The 18,336-nt window shown below is 37.6% G+C and overlaps 1 protein-coding gene across 1 annotated transcript in view; it reads right to left on the bottom strand.

Moving 5' to 3' along the window:
* Positions 1 to 18,336, bottom strand: part of rb1 (retinoblastoma 1) — a 287,527-nt gene that overhangs the window by 218,159 nt on the left and 51,032 nt on the right. Inside the window, exons 6-8 of the mRNA XM_039745852.1 lie at positions 14,294 to 14,361; positions 9,448 to 9,558; positions 5,178 to 5,329 (exon numbers count right to left, since the gene is read on the bottom strand). Coding sequence (XP_039601786.1) covers positions 5,178 to 5,329; positions 9,448 to 9,558; positions 14,294 to 14,361 — 331 coding nt within the window. The remainder of the gene's footprint in view (positions 1 to 5,177; positions 5,330 to 9,447; positions 9,559 to 14,293; positions 14,362 to 18,336) is intronic.

Here is an 18,336-nt window from a genome sequence, read left to right as displayed (position 1 = left end):
TTTTCATTGGCGCTTTATGCAACAGTTTAAACAAAATTCACAGTGAATTCTTAAATTATTAATCATTATTGATGAAATACTGTTAAGTGTACTTTCATTAGTAAATATTCTAAGGAAGGATAAGACACAAAAAGAAAAATAATTCCATCAAATCCTTGGTGGTTTAAACAAAACAGAAAATACTATTTTTTTGAGTATAAGTTGAATATTATGCCTTTGTACAGGACCTTGCAGCATTTACAAAACAAATAACTACTGCTTAGTCTATAGTACCAATCAGAGAAAATACAACATAAAATAATTCAAATGTACAAACCAGACTAAGAACAAAGTAGGCACATAGAACAGTTTAGAACAATAAAAATGAAATGACAGCTCCTAGAAGCAGACCAACAATAAACCTTTATAAAGAACAAGTAAAGTCCATATCGGAATATCAAGTGTGTGTGCGTGTCAGTTACAGAATAAAACACAGCTGATATACAGTAAGAGAGTAAAAAGAGAGATTTTCAGACACAATTGGTCTCAGAGGCAGTGCTTTATAACAAATACGCTACAAATCACAGTCTTCACAAGGTGCACTTTTACACCATTACAAAAAAAATGAATTTGAGATAAGCACATCAATTACCAACCATTTATACAAGTAAAGCCAAATAAAAATCTTATTTATTGTTATGTAAATGTTAAATACACTATCACCATAATTAAACTGAGTACCATGACAATGCCCTTTTAAAAGCAAATGTTAAGATTACAAAATAAACAAACAATGTACTGACAAAGATAAAAGTAGCTTTTAAGACCGAATTGATCAAAATGTCACATCTTTCAACAAGGAAATAGCTGGTCTTAGGCAAGGTATACATAAAATTGTCACTGAAATATAAGGTCAGAGAAGAACTGATATGATGTATCAAAACATGTCTTCTTAACATTAGGGTTGTATAGGGTGGTCCAGATCTAATTATACAATTGACATTACACTGTATAACTTATTAAGTTTATTACATAGAAAATCACCCGAACTGACGACATGACGAATCGTCTTTGCACTGAACTGGAATTGTCCCTACATAAATCAAAGTCATCCAGACGATCTGGATCTGCATAAATAGATCTAGTCCACCCTGTATTTGCGTTACAGAACATTTTCAAGATGCCCTTTCAATGAGAATCTCTTGGTAAGACTACGCCACTTAAGATACTACGCTGCACCTGATTGTGTGTTTCAAGTATTTGTCGTTATTCGTGCAGACTGAGATAACAGACAATTCCACATTGGGCCTGTATGAATATGAGTGGATGCTTGCTTCCCTGTCTGGAGGCTAGTTACTCCCATGTATAGGTTTGGCTTCCCGCAGCCCTAAATTATATTAAACAACTTTCAGAATGTTACGTTACATTATTTGAACATTAGAACAATTGTGACAAGAACAGGCCATTCAGCTGAACAAGCGGATGTATCCTATTCATCTAGATTGACTAAAGTATCATCAAGTCAAGATCTGAAGGTCCCTAAAGTGCTAGCTTCCAAAACAACGCTTGGAGTGAACAGAAACGTTCCAACATTTGTGCAAAATCTTCCCTAAATAATACCCATGTACCCATGTTCTAGTAGCAGATTCTTTTTAAAATAACAAACGAATATCTACTGTAGTAAAACCTTTCATAATTTTAAACACTTCAATCATGTCACCTCTTAATCTGAGTTTGCCTAAACTGGAAAGGTTGAACCCCTTTAACCTCTCCTCACACCCCATTCCTCTCAGCCCTGAATCAGCCTAGTCGTTCTTCTCTGGACTTTCTCTAGTGCTGCTATATCGTTTTCGTAATATGGAGACCAAAACGCCACACAGAACTCCAGGTGAAGCCTCACTAGTGTGTTGTGCCACAACACTTCTAAATACTGCAACAGCTAAGCAGAAATTTCTTACACTACCATTTCTGAAGATGTAGGAATATCCTGAGTTACATATTGTAAACAGTAAGGCCACGGTCACACTACATGGCTTTGAACCAGAGAACATATCTCACTCAACAACTGCAGTTGCGGGATCTTCAGGCATTCAGGAAATCAGAGTACGTGGTTAGACACTCAAAGGGATGAGGGATTACTCAACTCCCTAATGACTTATCAACACAGTTTCAAATTTCCTATTGTTCGACACAACCGACAGGAAGCTGACACATTTTGGCCATTAAGCCAATGTGAAGCACCTTTTTTACTTTCTCCAATCTGCTGTAGTGCAACAAGGATGAGATGTTGAAGAGACATTTGTGCAGGTTCCAAAGTAAAATGGGTTACTCCTCTATTTTACGTAGCCTAGAACAACAGTCTTCCCTCATTTCTTAAGGACACTATTGCTCCTCTTTGCTTGTTATGTAGATCTGATTGAGCTCTTTTCGAATTGTGAGCATTGTATTTATTGCACTTCAGGCTTATTGCTCAGTGGCTGTCAACTCTTGCTCAGTGCAGTCCACTTTGTGACTGTCTATTTAACAGTCTTTTTGTGACAAAATCTAACCTGTTGGATTTTGTTGTGGCTAGTCAAAGCACTATAAGTAAATGACTGGGGATGACTGGAATTTATGAGGGCAGGTCGCTACTGTTCACAACTCAAAGATACATAAACATAGGTTATGACTGAAAATCATGTAATGTAACAGAAGGTTAAGCCATGCAGTCAAGAAAATAAGGCACCAGTGATTTGATCTTATGGTGCTAAAGGTAGAGAATGACCTGGCAAACAGGGGTAAAGAGAAACACTAACTAGATCATGAATGAAAGCTGTGGCCAATGACATACACTCAAAAGTCTTGCTCCTATGGATATCTAAGACCAACGAAAGGGGAGCAAAAGGAGGTAATGGGTACACTAGGAAAACACAGGAAAATGGACACTAACTGCTTGCGTCTGCCAGTTTAATTTCATGAGTATTATCTGTCAGCAGATTACATATTTGTTCTACTATTGACACAATACAGTAAATTAACTTTATAGCACCCAAACCAAGAACAACTTTTAATTCCCTTGTTAATTTTTGAAATCTTTCTGCCAATCTAAAAATAAGTCACGGATATTAACTATTACAATTCACTGTAAAATGGATGGATGTACGGCAGCCAGTGTCAATGCACCCTACCATTTATATATCCTCCAATTGTATAAAAACGTAACATTACTTTTAAGATTAAAAATGATCTCTATAGAGTACATTCTCACCTAATCTCCAAAGCTGGCAGAATAGGCATTAGCACCCTGTGATACGGAAATATTTAATCTCTTTATAAAAGATGGACGGAAGCTTAAGATGTCCCTTCTGTTCAACACGAAAGATAAAGAACATAAGGTGAGCTAGCGTTATTATGAATTAAGCCAGTCTTGTTGTTTTTTGTTTTAAGTATAAAGTATTTAATATATGTGGTGCGCCTTGTAAATTAATATGCGCTATGTAAGATTTAAAGTAAAATGGTAAATGTACCATTTAATGTACACACCAATATCTTCAAAGAGTACAGATAAAAGCAGAATGGTCCACGTGGACCAACATCTTCAGGGAACTCCCACAGTGCTCTGTCCATAGGCCGCTACTTTTTCTAATTTATATTAAAGACATAGATTCCAATGTACAGTGGTACCTTGGTATACGTTCGCTTTGGAATAAGTCCAACTTGGTATAGGTCCTGTTTAGAATGTGAAAAATTTTGCTTGGTATACAACCTTTGTTTGGAATACGACTCGCATGCTAGAACACCGCGTGCTACCCATGTTTACCTCTCTCGAGACAAAGCCACAGCTGCCCACGAGCGTCAGTACGCCAGTTGCTGGCATTCAGTGAACAACCAACACCGTAACTATCTGTGAATTTTCACGTGATTTTGTGTTTTTTCGCGTAAATTTGAATTGAAAAGTTAAAAAGTATGAAGGTGGCATGCGTATCCGGGACTTGGCTGCTGCATACCGTATGCTGAGAACGACGGTATCTAGGATTGTGAAAATCAAAGACGTTATTAAAAAGTAAAGGGAGGTTAAATTTTACTTTATTTCATCTAATTGCTTTTGTATTTATGTATTTTAGTTTTAAGCAGTGTTTAAATTATTTCATACAACCCAATCAATGTATAATATGTCAATAATAATAGGATTTTTTTTTCATGGGAACAGATTAATCATGTTCCCTTTATTTCTTATGGGAAAAATTTGTTTGGTATGTGTCCTGTTTGGTATAAGTCAAAGGATCTGGAACGGATTAAGGGCGTATACCGAGGTACCACTGTAGTTAATTAACTTGTGAAATTTGCAGATGATACTAAAATAGGAGGAATGGCAGACACTAAGTAGGCAGCAAAAACAGTTCAAAAAGATATGGACAATCTTCAGAATTAGGCAAATACTTGGAATATGTAGTTTAATGTAGCAAAGTTCTTCACGTAAGCAAAAGCAATGTCAATTACAAATAGAAGAGGGGAAGACACTCTCCTACAGGAAATGACCTGTGAAAAGGATTTAGGAGTTTATGACACAACATTTTCATCATCTGAGGAATTTGCAAAAGCTATTAAAAAGGCAAATAAGTTAGGCTATATCGTAAAAACTTAAATGTAAATTGAGGGACATTATCTTTGGACTATAAAATCTACTCATGAGGCTGCATCTGGAGTATTGTATGCAGTTGTAGTCCCCAGTCTACAAGAAAGACATAGCAGCATTTGAGGCTGTGCAGTGGACACAACGACTTAAGAACATGTCCTGCTCGGTTTAAACTCAAGCAGATGAGACTCCATGGGGACCTAATCCAGGTCTTCAAAATTCTCAAATATATTGATAAAAATAGATCTAGCAGAATTTTTTCAACTAAACGAGAACACCAGTGAAAACTAAGGGGAAGTGCATTTAGGACTGAAATTAGAAAGTACTTCTTTATGCAAGGAATTATGGGAATGTGAAACAAACTACCAAAACATTTACTTGTAGCAGAAAATCTGACGATCTTTAAGACTTATCTGGATGAGATATTAGCCTGATGAACTGAGACTATAATTTGTAAATCCAGCAATGTAAAAATGAATTAATGATATAAATATGCAAGTAGAGCAGCAGCTTTCAAAAACTTTATACAGTCAGTACAAAGACATGGTAGAAATTAATGGTTTTGTTATTAATTTCCACCTACCTCATCAATATTGCATTCATTTTCTTTGCACAGGACTTCCACAACCCGGAAGTCAGGCTCTACGGGTTTGGGGGCAGTACGTACAATTCTGCCTGTTCCCCTCCTGGAGGATCGGATTGGTACGGTTTCTTTCAGATCTTTAACGACATCCTCTGTTTGAAATATACAAAACTAGTTATTCATTCCTGCACCACAAATTTAAGAAAAAAATGAAAAAAAAACAAAACAAACTTAAATACACGTTAGCTACTATTTGGAAGTTATTTTTAATACAAGCCACATTCTAGTAACAAACTCATTTCCAGTGTATTCTCTGTACCGACTTCTTGACTCCTGCAAAATATTTCGTTTTGCTGTAATACATAGATATACTTTAATACAAATTACATAATGGTTACTTAACACCAATAAAAGAAAAAAGTCAATGAATGATTAATGTAGACAAAACTATTTCATTAACAAAGGCATGAAAATTCAGTCAAGCATATTTTCTAATGCAGACCAAATAAAAATTTTCTAACAAAATACAGTACATTTTCTTTAAAGTTTCTATATATTTTTGCAAGACGCTATAAGAATATGGCCGTTAGCAAAGTACCTTATTCAAAACTTCCACAGCTCTTATAAAAAGCAACATAGCATTGGCCTAGGAACGATCTAGAATTATCAAAAAATTAATAAGGCGTTGTCATGCAGTGTGCTTACATGAACACACATAACCGGATTAAGGTGAATAACCCATTTAAGGCAGAAAACTGTTTTAATAATCCTTGTTTAAATGTGTAAATAATCATCTGGAGTCCTCCTTTGTCATAACACTCCATTATTAAACTGCGCACAAAACCAGTTAAACGTCTTCATCAGTCATTATGAATCTGAAAATAAGCATGATGCCTGTGATAATTTACTTGTACTTTACAAATGTGTTTAGTTAAACTGACACTTTATTTATAGGTTTCTGGTACCGTACTGCATGCCCTACACACTTTTCTGCTAGGCTATGTGACTGAGACCTGCAAAGAAAGGACCAGCACACAAGTGCTGCCGTGATAATAGCAATGCAGGTGTTTTGACTTCAATACTTTAAAAACTAATCAGATTACATAACATGCATTACTTTTAACATGTTGCCCTATCGTTACCGTGTTGCAAAGTTTAGAACTGTACATTCAGCTTATCAGGATACATTTAGCAATTCCTGGAATACAGAGACCAGCCAGGAGAAGGAATAATGACATAATCCGAACATTTGCCTCTGGAAACATATTTCCTTTTATTACCTGCGGATTCTAAAAGTGTGTGTGAAGCAAATACATGTGCAGGCTGACAGAGTGCAACAGACATGCGCAGAATACAAAATCATTTACAGTAACCAGGTTAAGGGTTTACATGGCCACATAATCGGGTTATTTATGGAGAAATGTACCTTTGTTAATCAGGTTTCTCAGAGGCCAATAATTTGATTTCTGTAACCAGAATAAGGGATTACATGACATTTTAGAAATCCAGTTTCTGTAAATAACCGGGTTATTAAAGCACTGATAGTTAATTCGGTCTACTTGTGAGGTCCGAGATGGGAGCACAGGTAGCACCTACAGTATAGAAGAATAAGAACTCCAGATGCTTGGATGAAGTGTATGTGGTTTTTTCTTTAGGGAAGAACCAGAAGTCTAAGAGAAAAAGCACTGTCCAAGGTGGTCACACAAAGTGGACCCCAGGAAGTACCATCTCAGAAAGCGCTACAGCAAAAGTGGCGTCTCATATGGTTACATGGCCCAAGTAAGAGGTAAAAAGGAAGGCTGGTCTCATGATGAACAGTTTGCTGCTAGCCAAGCAACCTGAACGAACGCCACCAATCTTTATTGACAGAGAAAAAAGGAATAGAAGGGTTCCTGGCCCTGGAAAAGTGGCCAGAGTACCCTTTAGGTCAAGTTGAAAAGGAGAAAAAGAAATTCTGAGCTGTAAACCACCTGAGAAAAGGGTGTGATATTACATAATGGAGACAGAATTAACTTACAAATGCTATTGCAGAACCCTAAATAAAAACACCTCCATACTTAAGAATGGAAAGATCAATATTTGAGTGGTTTCCTGATTTTATGCCACATCCCCTTTTGTAACAAGTGCCAGTCGACTGGATGGTTGGAACACTGAAGCCAAACGAGTTTAGAAATGCAAAGTTGCTGTTGATTTGCTACTTAGTCTACAAAATAACAAAAAAGCACTTAAAGATAAATGCCATTTTTTGTGGGAATAAACATCCAAACAAACATATTTAATGTGAATCACTTCACTCCAAATGCAATTAAGGGAGATTTTGTCGGAGTTGTTGTTGCGAGTTTGCGGAGCGCTTGCATGGTTTTTCTGACTCAACAACACACATTAACTGTCTGTCCGTTAGCATGTAAACGCATCATTTTTTCATCCACTTTCATTAACCTATAGACCCAAGCCAGGGACGTGCAGTTAGGGGACTAATAATGATAACATAAAATAAGGAAAATAAGGAGGACTTTCACAAGAAAGTGACGGGAGATTTTCATGGAGAAGGACAGGCGCATGGACTTCATTTACAAATAAAGGTAAGACCATAAACCGTTTTCAGTTTTACAAACAATAGGATCAGACTAAGAAAAAAACCAATCCAATATATAAAAACTAAACTTTGACATTAAATAAAATATTCTGTTTTCCTTGTTATCCTTTTGTTGAACATTCTGTATTAAAATTGATTAAAGTATCAGAATTAAAAGCTTTAAAAAACAACTAAATATTTCAAAATTGAAATCCGGTTTTTTTTTGTATACCACTCTATACTTTCATTTGTATTGAATGAGTATGAATTGTGGAATTGCAACTGCAAATTTAGAACACATGGAGAGTGCAGAGCAAATGCGTTCTCTCCACTCTCTCTTTTGCAGCTATAACTGTAACAGTCTTTCTTAGCCAGATATGTACCTTACCGATGTGTGTGTAAAAAATACTGAGGAGATATGAAACATAACCAGTAGTCAATGTGCATGCTGGCTGCCAACTCAATAGTGAATAAGCGACTCTTTTGAGTTCATATATTTGTAAATCTGACTCTGAAGGAGTCAGTGCCTCACCAGCCATGAACCTCACTGCACGTCACTGACCCAAGCCTATGCTCGCATATCAATAATTGGGTAAAACAAACAGACAGACAAGAAAAATATCTTCTTAAAATCAATACTTCTCAACATTAACTTCTATAATAAAGCATAATTATGTGCTAAATAAAAACTACAGGTATTCTAAGAATAATCTAATTTATTTATTAGAGAGCCTTTTTTGTGTTGTCCTCTACCCCCCAAATAAAAAAACTGCTGGACATTTTTATGAAAACCTCAACATGTAATGTCCAGTTGACTTTTAGATGCCTTGACTTCTTTCTACATTATACATTACAGCTAACTAATCTGATAAAAGTATGACGGACAAAAGTGAGGTCAAAACAGAAAGTTGTTATTGAACAAACCATGAGCACAAGGACACAGGGAATAGGCAGGAAAGATTGTGCTGAACAAAGTGAGGACTCTCAGCTTAACCAAGCAAAAGCAAAACACAAGGACAAGGTAAACATATTGTTCAAAAAACAAAGCAAGAACTGAGGAGAATTATAACATCAAAAACATGGGATTGCCCAGACAAGAGACTCAAAAAAAATAACAACCAAATGGAACTGCTTGCAAAGCAAAACTCACAAAAGCATTTGGTTTAAAGGCAAAAATGGAGTTTAGGCTTAAAAAGAGCAAATGAAGATATTTCTTGGAAAAGAACAGTTTGAACTGCAACCAAAAAAGTTGGGAGAGTTAAGAAATACATTGTTTATGAAGAGAAAGTTTCTTTAGAAGAGATGTCAAATGATCCAATATTTGATAACTCAAACATGCAAATCTCAAGTTCCTTTTAAATTTGTTTCAGGACATGCCTGCACTTGACATATTGGAGTGCTTTTCCTAACAGTTAATAAATAAGCCTTCAAAATATTTGAAAAATGTGTTATGTTTCCATTTACGGAAGAGTCTTGGACCCCATCTTAAAATGAGCTGTAAACTATACGGTTGACTGATAAATTGCTAGGCATGACCACATAATACTCACTCTACAATCTTTTATCTCTAACAGATTTAAAGTTGAAACATGTAGCACTAACTTGAATGCAATGTTAATAAAAAAATAAATAAAAAGTAAAGATTTCGGTAAGGAAATGGTCTATTTTTTGCAACTGAGACAAAGATAGACTTACTGAAAGGTTGTTTTAGAAGTGCATGAGGTGACAACTTAACAAAATACTCAAGGACACACAGCAGAAGCTGAAAAGAGATCACAAGGTCATCTTCCATCTGTAACACTTTTCCTGAAATGAGAAGACAATGGTCACAAAAATTTTTAAAAAATGCTGACCTTGACAATAAAACATGCTTCTTTTTTATGCAAGTCCTTTTGAGCGCCTCATACCAGACTACACAAATACACCAGTAGCAGTGTATGGCAGACAGGAAAACATTTTTTGCAGAATTGACAATTGTGAAGTTGAAGCTATAAATAGAAAAGAGCTAAATGTTCCTCTGGCTGTTAATTCAGATTTAATTACATTTGAGATGAGTTTTTTTGGTAAAACAAGCCGATATGACATTTAGTTTTTATGGATTATAAAAATATTCTTTAATAAAGTGTTTGGAGTCAAAATGTGTTAACAACTGCATATTAAAAATATTCATTGACGAACTGACAATTTACAGGTGTCCGCAGCAGCAGCAGTAACATCAATAAAAAAAAAATCACTTTTTGTTACAAAGTCTCAAGTTTTACACCATAATGTGGTCATCGTTAGCTCCTCATGAAATAACAAGGAATAGTAAACAAATTGTTCTGGTTTGAATGCAGTACCATATTTATGAATATCAAGATGAAATGTTAAGTTCAGTCAATGTGGTAATGTCCCAGTCTGCAGGAAGAGTTATTTGGCAGTAGGAGTAGCAACAAATGCATCTTGAATTGCCCTCAGTCTCCTGGATCATGGATTACTTGTCTAACAGACATAACTGTATGTAAATTAAGACCTGTGGAGATTTAAGGGAGTTCTCAGACAACTCCTCCATTATAGTTTGTATTGATAATGGCCGGCCTGTACACTGATACTGTGAGTGCTGTGCAGAGTGGAGGCAGGACCTCTGTATTTTTCCCAGTTGATTCTGGGGTTTGTCAGGGGTGTGTTCTGCTCCTACTCTGTTCAATGCTTGTATGGACTGGGTGTTGGGCAAGGTCGTGGGGTCCAGCGTCAGTGGGGCATCTGTTTGGCGAAGAAAGATTCACTGATCTTGACTTTGCCGACGATGCTGTGAACTTCATGGAGTCAATGGAGGCTCTGATCGGGGCACTCGAGAGACTGAGTTAGGAGTCTGAGTGTCTGGGCTTGTGAGTGTCCTGAATAAAAAACAAGATCCAGGCCTTTAATGACCTCTTGGGCACGGCCATCAGCAGTGTGTCTGTTTGCGGAGAGAGTGTTGACCTTGTTGAGAGGTTTACCTACCTTGGCAGTGACATTCATGTCTCTGGTGACTCTTCCTATGAAGTCAGTAGACGGACTGGAAGAGCATGGGGGGCTCATGAGGTCGCTGGAAAGGGGTGTGTGGCGCTCCCGATAGCTATGCAAAAGGACGAGTCCTGGTGCTTCCTGTCTTGCTATATGGTTGCAAGACATGGACGCTATCCAGTGACTTGAGACGAAGACTGGACTCCTTTGGTACTGTGTCTCTCCGGAAAATCCTTGGGTACCGTTGGTTTGACTTTGTGTTGAATGAGCGGTTGCTCAGGGAGCATGTTACTGCACTACGGCCATATGGCACGTTTCCCCAAGGGTGATCCAGCTCATAAGATCCTCATTGTTGGGTACCCAAGTGGCTGGACCAGGCCAAGGGGTTGCCCATGTAACACCTGGTTGAGGTAATTAGAGGGTCATTTCCGGAGGGTGGGACTGGACCGTGTGTCTGCCTAGGGGGCTGCAAACCGGGATCCTGAGTTGTTTCGTCGTGTAGTGGGTGTGGCAACACACTGTACCAGCGCATGTTTCCCAACTTGACTTGACTTGATAATGGAGAGGAGTACGAGTACAAGTGTTTGGTGGTGGACTTGTGACGCAAGGAGAATCACCTGCAACTTAACATCAACAAAACAAAAAAGCTGGTAGTGGACTTCGGCATTTCAAGGAGTCCTTGAGCTTGGCCAAAATCCAGGGGAAGGAATTGGAGGTGGTGCAGAGTTACAAGGACCGGGAACTCTGTACAAACAGCAAACTGGACTGGTCTGACAGCACAGCGGTAATGCATAAGTACCACCAGAGCAGAGAGTACTTCCTGAGGAGACTAAGATCATCTGAAGTGTGCAGCAAGCTGCTGGATATGCTGTACCAGTCCATAGTAGGTAGTGTGTTATGCTCTGGTCTACTGTGGAAGCAATTTCAGTTCAGACATTGCAAAATGACTGAACACACTTCTCAGAAAAACTAGTTCCATCACAGGCTTGACCCAGGACATTCTGGAGGCTGTTGTGGAAAAACAGATGGTGGCAAAATTGGATGCTTTCATGAAAAATTCTTTCCATCCCCTCTAGAGGGTGCTTTCTTGAAGTTGAACTTGTAGCCAAAGGGCTCAACCCCCATGATGCAACAAAAAGTGCCTCTGGGGATCTTTCCTGTCTGCTGCCATTAGGCAGTTTGCTTCCTCCCAATGTCCTGTCTTTCACTCCAACCAGAAGGTATAGCAGAGACTCATTCTATAACAGTTATTTTAGCATAATATTTATTGTATTATGTTTTTATTCCATTATTTTATACTGTACTTTGTATCAGTATCTGTACATTCTATGTTTTTGCTGTAGTATGTATTTGAATTTTTCCCTAGGGGATTAATAAAGTATACGTAATTTCATAGATAGATAAAACTTTATTTGACCTGGGGGAAATCTGGCTCTTTAAATAAATACAGAAATATATTGATAAATGCACACACACACTATGGTATGAACACAAACCAGAATGACTAAAAAGGTAGACAATTTTAAAAAGAAAGAAAACATCTGACTTAGCAATCCCAGTCCCAATGAGGCATTATGTAGACATATTGCTGTTAGTATAAAGCACAAGTGGGCAGATTCAGTCCTGGAGGGCTGCAGTGGTTGCAGGTTTTTGTTCCAACCCAGTTGCTTAATTAAAAACCAATCCTTGTCAATTATTTAATTTCATGGCTTGCTAGTGCTTTAAATCTGCCATGTCAAGTCATTCTCATATCCAAGATTTTTTTTTCTTTTCTAAGGATATCGTCCAAGTGATTTGAAATCTAAAATAGAAAAGTTATTCTCAGTGCTTCACTTGTTTCTTTTCACTTTCCTTCCATGTATTTAAAAAACCCAATAGTGCCTGATAAATACACAGATGTGTAAATGGAAACAAGCTAAATGGAGAAATGCTGGTTTCTTTTGTCATTTATATCTTATTGCTAATAGGAAGCCATTAAAACCAAGACTACAGCTGTTTAAGACTAAAATAAGCAATAAGGGTTCAAAATCTTAATGAGCGAGACAACTAAAGTGAAGCAGAAGTGTTACTTGAGCAATAAGTGCTTCTTATTAAGCATTTTGGTCGGAACAAAAACCTGCAGCACCTGCAGCTCTCCAGGACTGAATCTGCCCACCCCTGGTATAAAGGATCCTCAGATGTGTTTCTTCACAGACTCCTGCCGAGTAATTCGTTGGCTGAAAGTCCTCAGTGTTAATGTGTTAATGAGAGGATGTGCAGCATTGTTTATAATGGCAACTTAGGTTTGTTTTATTCTCTCCTTTATTATGACCTCCAGGGGGTTCACAGTGTGCCTCATAATGGAGTCTGCCACTTTAATTAGCTTGTTGATTCGGTGGGCCTCTCTTGAAGTGACATTACCAGCTCAGCACACCACAGTGCAGAAAACGGCACTGGCCATCACAGAGCTATAGACACAGAAGAGAGCCTGTTCTGATTTTTCTTATATAGTTCCTCTGTGTTCCAAGACCAGTCCAACCCGTTATTGATGTGGACCCTCATGTAACTGTAGGGGTGTACCACCTCTACAGGCTATTTGGTGACACAAAAGTCAACCAGTTCCTTGGTTTTTCTGATGTTAAGGTGCAAACAATTCTCTTTGTATCAAGAAACAAAGATGGTCACCTGGCTCTTATACTCTGTAATCATAAATGTACTTTTCTGAACATTAAAATTAAGGAACTGCATCAATCTATTTGGTGAAAAATATACTTTTGAATCATGATTATACAGTTCTAAACATGTATCGTTTTTTAATTAAAAAAACATTATCATGGTCTGGCACAGGAATTATGTGTGTGTGTGACATATAAAAAAGGAATTCTTCCACTGTTAAGGTACATTTTTGTTTCCTCTTGCCTATAAGGGTGACGGTTTGAAGGGCCAATCCTCATACCACACTTATCTCTGAGCTACATGGCTACCTATTAAAATGAGGTCTTCCAAGTTTTGCCTAATTCACAAAGACAGGGGAAAAAAAGGGTGGGACACTCTACTGCAATAGCACTACCATCCTATCCTGGGACTTTTCCTGCCTTAAACCCAAAGGTCCCGTTTGTCCTGTGACTCTGTTCTGGGTAAGCAGGTTTTGGAAGACAGATAAGAGAGAAGGATAGATTGGTGCACTGTAACAATTTTAAACCTGGTCAGGTCAAACATCCACCATTTTTTTAAAAAAAGTATGAAGTTTCCTGCACAATGAACTGATCTCAGCTCGTTTGTCATAGTTTAGAAAAACACATTTATCTGCAGATAAATAACATACTATTTTTCATTTAACAAAAAAATAAACTGGAAAATACAATTGTAGATTAGACTGGCTAATGTTTTGATAAAACAGACTGATGCATGCTAAATTAGTAACAATTATACTGAACATTTGAGCCAAGGCTTTCAAAATGCAATTAACAATATATGAAAACTGACAATACAATATACTGTATATTTAGTTGACAATAACTGTAATTTCAGAAAGTTAAACAGTTCATTTGGTTCAAAAATAGAGAAAGAGACAAACCTTTTGCAAGCAAAAACAAAATCCAACAGCTTCTAACAATTGATTTTGAATCTGACACTGCCTTCACACTAGAAAAAGAAAATTGAAAAAATGAAAACTTCAATTAAACAAGTTAAAATAGCAATTGAAAGTAAGAAATGAAAGTTTAATCAGGATAATAGCAATTCTTGGTAGAAGAAAGTTATAATCCATGAAGTCATTGAGACACTAATTTAAACATGACTGATAAATTTATCATTTTAAAATTATACTTAAAACCATTATGCTGTTTCTGAAAAGACTGTTCTTCAAATATCACAATAAATATAGATTCACAACTAGATAATATGCAAATCCCAGTATCAGCACTCTGGTGCTTAAAGTTTATGAATAGATGAGGATAAAGACCTCTATAATAATATTAGAAATATCAAAGGACCTTCTCCATGGTTTATCATTTTTGCTATTAAAGAGGCCAGCATCTCACACCACGGTTATAAAAAAACACTTAAAAAGGCTGCTCTGAGGACATGTTTTCTTTACAAAGCCTCTGCTAGGAAAAAGAGACTTCCCCAGAGCTTTAGTTTAAATGAATACGTTTTTTAATTTTACACATAGCTCTTTACTCCATCTTGTGGATGGAAAAAATACTACAATTAAGATAAAAAAAAAATCTCGGACATAACCAACATATCAGTAATATATAGTACAAACTGTACAATCATGAAAAATAATTTTAAAATTTAACTGACAATATTAACATATAATCATGATCAATGTATGCCTTGGAGAAATCATCACACGCTACAGACTCTTTTCAGGAGGCTTCTATCCAAATGGAACTCTTACTATGTGCTTATCCTTTTTAGAATGTGGCTGACGCAAGACAGATGGTTTCTGGATTTCTTAACATAGTCAGAGAGAAGATTATTAGGAACATTATACTAAAACTGGGTCTCCTTTTGCTCTCAATATAGCCCCAATTAATTTGAAGCATGAATTCCATAAGATATCAGAAACATTTCTTTGAGATTCTGGTCCATGTTGACATGATTGCAACATTCAATTTCTGCACATTTATTCTGCGAATCTCCTGATCTATCACATCCTAAAGGTGTTCTAAAGGACTTACAGTACAACCGGAAAGTATTCACAGTGCATCACTTTTTCCACATTTTGTTATGTTACAGCCTTATTCCAAAATGGATTAAATTCATTTTTTTTCCTCAGAATTCTACACACAACACCCCATAATGACAACGTGAAAAAAGTTTGAGATTTTTGCAGATTTATTAAAAATAAAAAAATTGAGAAAGCACATGTACATAAGTATTCACAGCCTTTGCCATGAAGCTGAGATGTTTCTGCAGCTTAATTGGAGTCCACCTGTGGTAAATTCAGTTGATTGGACATGATTTGGAAAGGCACACACCTGTCTATAGAAGGTCCCACAGTTGACAGTTCATGTCAGAGCACAAACCAAGCATGAAGTCAAAGGAACTGTCTGTAGACCTCCAAGACAGGATTGTCTCAAGGCACAAATCTGGGGAAGGTTACAGAAAACTTTCTGCTGCTTTGAAGGTCCCAATGAGCACAGTGGCCTCCATCATCCGTAAGTGGAAGAAGTTTGAAACCACCAGGACTCTTCCTAGAGCTGGCCGGCCATCTAAACTGAGCGATCGGGGGAGAAGGGCCTTAATCAGGGAGGTGACCAAGAACCCGATGGTCACTCTGTCAGAGCTCCAGAGGTCCTCTGTGGAGAGAGAACCTTCCAGAAGGACAACCATCTCTGCAGCAATCCACCAATCAGGCCTGTATGGTAGAGTGGCCAGACGGAAGCCACTCCTTACTAAAAGGCACATGGCAGCCCGCCTGGAGTTTGCCAAAAGGCACCTGAAGGACTCTCAGACCATGAGAAACAAAATTCTCTGGTCTGATGATACAAAGATTGAACTCTTTGGTGTGAATACCAGGCGTCACGTTTGGAGGAAACCAGGCCAATACCATCCCTACAGTGAAGCATGGTGGTGGCAGCATCATGCTTTGGGGATGTTTTTCAGCGGCAGGAACTGGGAGACAAGTCAGGATAAAGGGAAAGATGGCTGCAGCAATGCACAGAGACATCCTGGATGAAAACCTGTTCCAGAGCACTCTTGACCTCAGACTGGGGCGACGGTTCATCTTTCAGCAGGACAACGACCCTAAGCACACAGCCAAGATATCAAAGGAGTGGCTTCAGGACAACTCTCTGAATGTCCTTGTGTGGCCCACCCAGAGCCCAGACTTGAATCCGATTGAACATCTCTGGAGAGATCTTAAAATGGCTGTGCACCGATGCTTCCCATCCAACCTGATGGAGCTTGAGAGGTGCTGCAAAGAGGAATGGGCGAAACTGGCCAAGGATAGGTGTGCCAAGCTTGTGATATCATATTCAAAAAGACTTGAGGCTGTAATTGCAGCCAAAGGTGCATCAACAAAGTATTGAGCAAAGGCTGTGAATACTTGTGGTACATGTGATTTCTCAGTTTTTTTATTTTTAATAAATTTGCAAAAACCTCAAGTAAACTTTTTTCACATTGTCATTATGGGGTGTTGTGTGTAGAATTCTGAGGAAAAAAATCTATTTAATCCATTTTGGAATAAGGCTGTGACATAACAAAATGTGGAAAAAATGATGCGCTGTGAATACTTTCTAGATGCACTGTACTGTATATCTAATGACTGGGAAGGCCACGGAAGAACATTGTCATGTCAGGTTCACGCAACCATACAATACGACTTTTGCTTTGTGACATGGTACATTAAGACAGATCTATTGTTGCCATGGTGAAATGCATATGGTCAGCAACAATACTCAAATAGGCTGTAGCATTCAAATAATGACTGATTGGTATTAAAAGGCCCAAAGTGTGGCAAGGAAACATTCCCTATATCATTGTACCACAACCAACCTGTACTTGGATTCATGCTATTGATGCCAACTTCTGACCCTAATTTCAGCTGGAATCAAGATTCAACAGCCCAGCTGTTGTTCCAGTTTTGTGGAGCCTGTGCCCATTGTAGTGTCAGCTTTCTTTCTTGGCTGACCAGCAGTGGAAAGTGGCATGGTCTTCTGCTGTTGTAGCCCACTAACCTCAAGGTTCAATGTTTTGTGCATTTTAAGATGGTTTTCTGCTTACCACAGTTGTACAAAGTGGTTATCCGAGTTACCATAACCTTCCTGTTAGCTTGAAGAAGTATGGTCATTCTCCTCTGCCTTCTCTCATCAATAAAGCATTTCTATCCACAGAACTGTCGCTCACTGGATGTTTTCATTTTTTTTCTACCAGTCTGAGGAAACCAAGTGACTATTGTGCATGAAAATCCCAGATCAGCATTGACAGAAATACTCAGATCAGAATGTCTGGCACTGACAACCACGCCATGGTCAAAATCATTGAGTTCACATTTTTCCCCATTCTGGTGTTTGATGTTAACATTAACTGAAGCTCCTGACCTGTATCTGCATTGCACTGCTGGTGCATGATTGGTGTAATTAGATAACTGCATGGATGAGCAGGTTTACACCTAATAATTTGTGTATATGTGAATATCTTGTCTATAAAGCAAAGTTCCAGTCTTGTATGCATGTTATCATCCAGTTGACACTTTCTAACCACAAGGGGGCGACAGAAAGAATCCAGACACAGCAATACAGTCCACAATACAAGAATATAAATACAATAAAAAGTTTTTATTCCACAAAGCACCTTCCAATGAACACCTCTCCAACAATTAGCCACAATCTTACATATAAAGCAGACTGTAACAATCTTGCAGTCTTGTATGTATGTTATCATCCAGTTGATGGTCAGAATGTTTCTGGTGTGCTCCATAAAAGCAACTGATAGTTTGATCATGAAAAATCTTTAGTATTATTTGTTTGTCGTTTAATATTTGTTTTTGTTAACTATATGTTCATCTTGCATTATTTTTATTGTAGCAATGTTTTCGTGGTAATAGAATTAAATCAACCTAATAATATTAATTAGATTTTTTTTCATTGTCAAAAATTCTGCATCTAA

The sequence above is a fragment of the Polypterus senegalus genome, chromosome 2, assembly GCF_016835505.1.
Source record: "Polypterus senegalus isolate Bchr_013 chromosome 2, ASM1683550v1, whole genome shotgun sequence".
NCBI lineage: Eukaryota > Metazoa > Chordata > Cladistia > Polypteriformes > Polypteridae > Polypterus > Polypterus senegalus.
The sequence above is the reverse complement of the archived record's forward strand: the minus strand, read 5'-3'. Positions and strand labels throughout refer to the sequence as shown.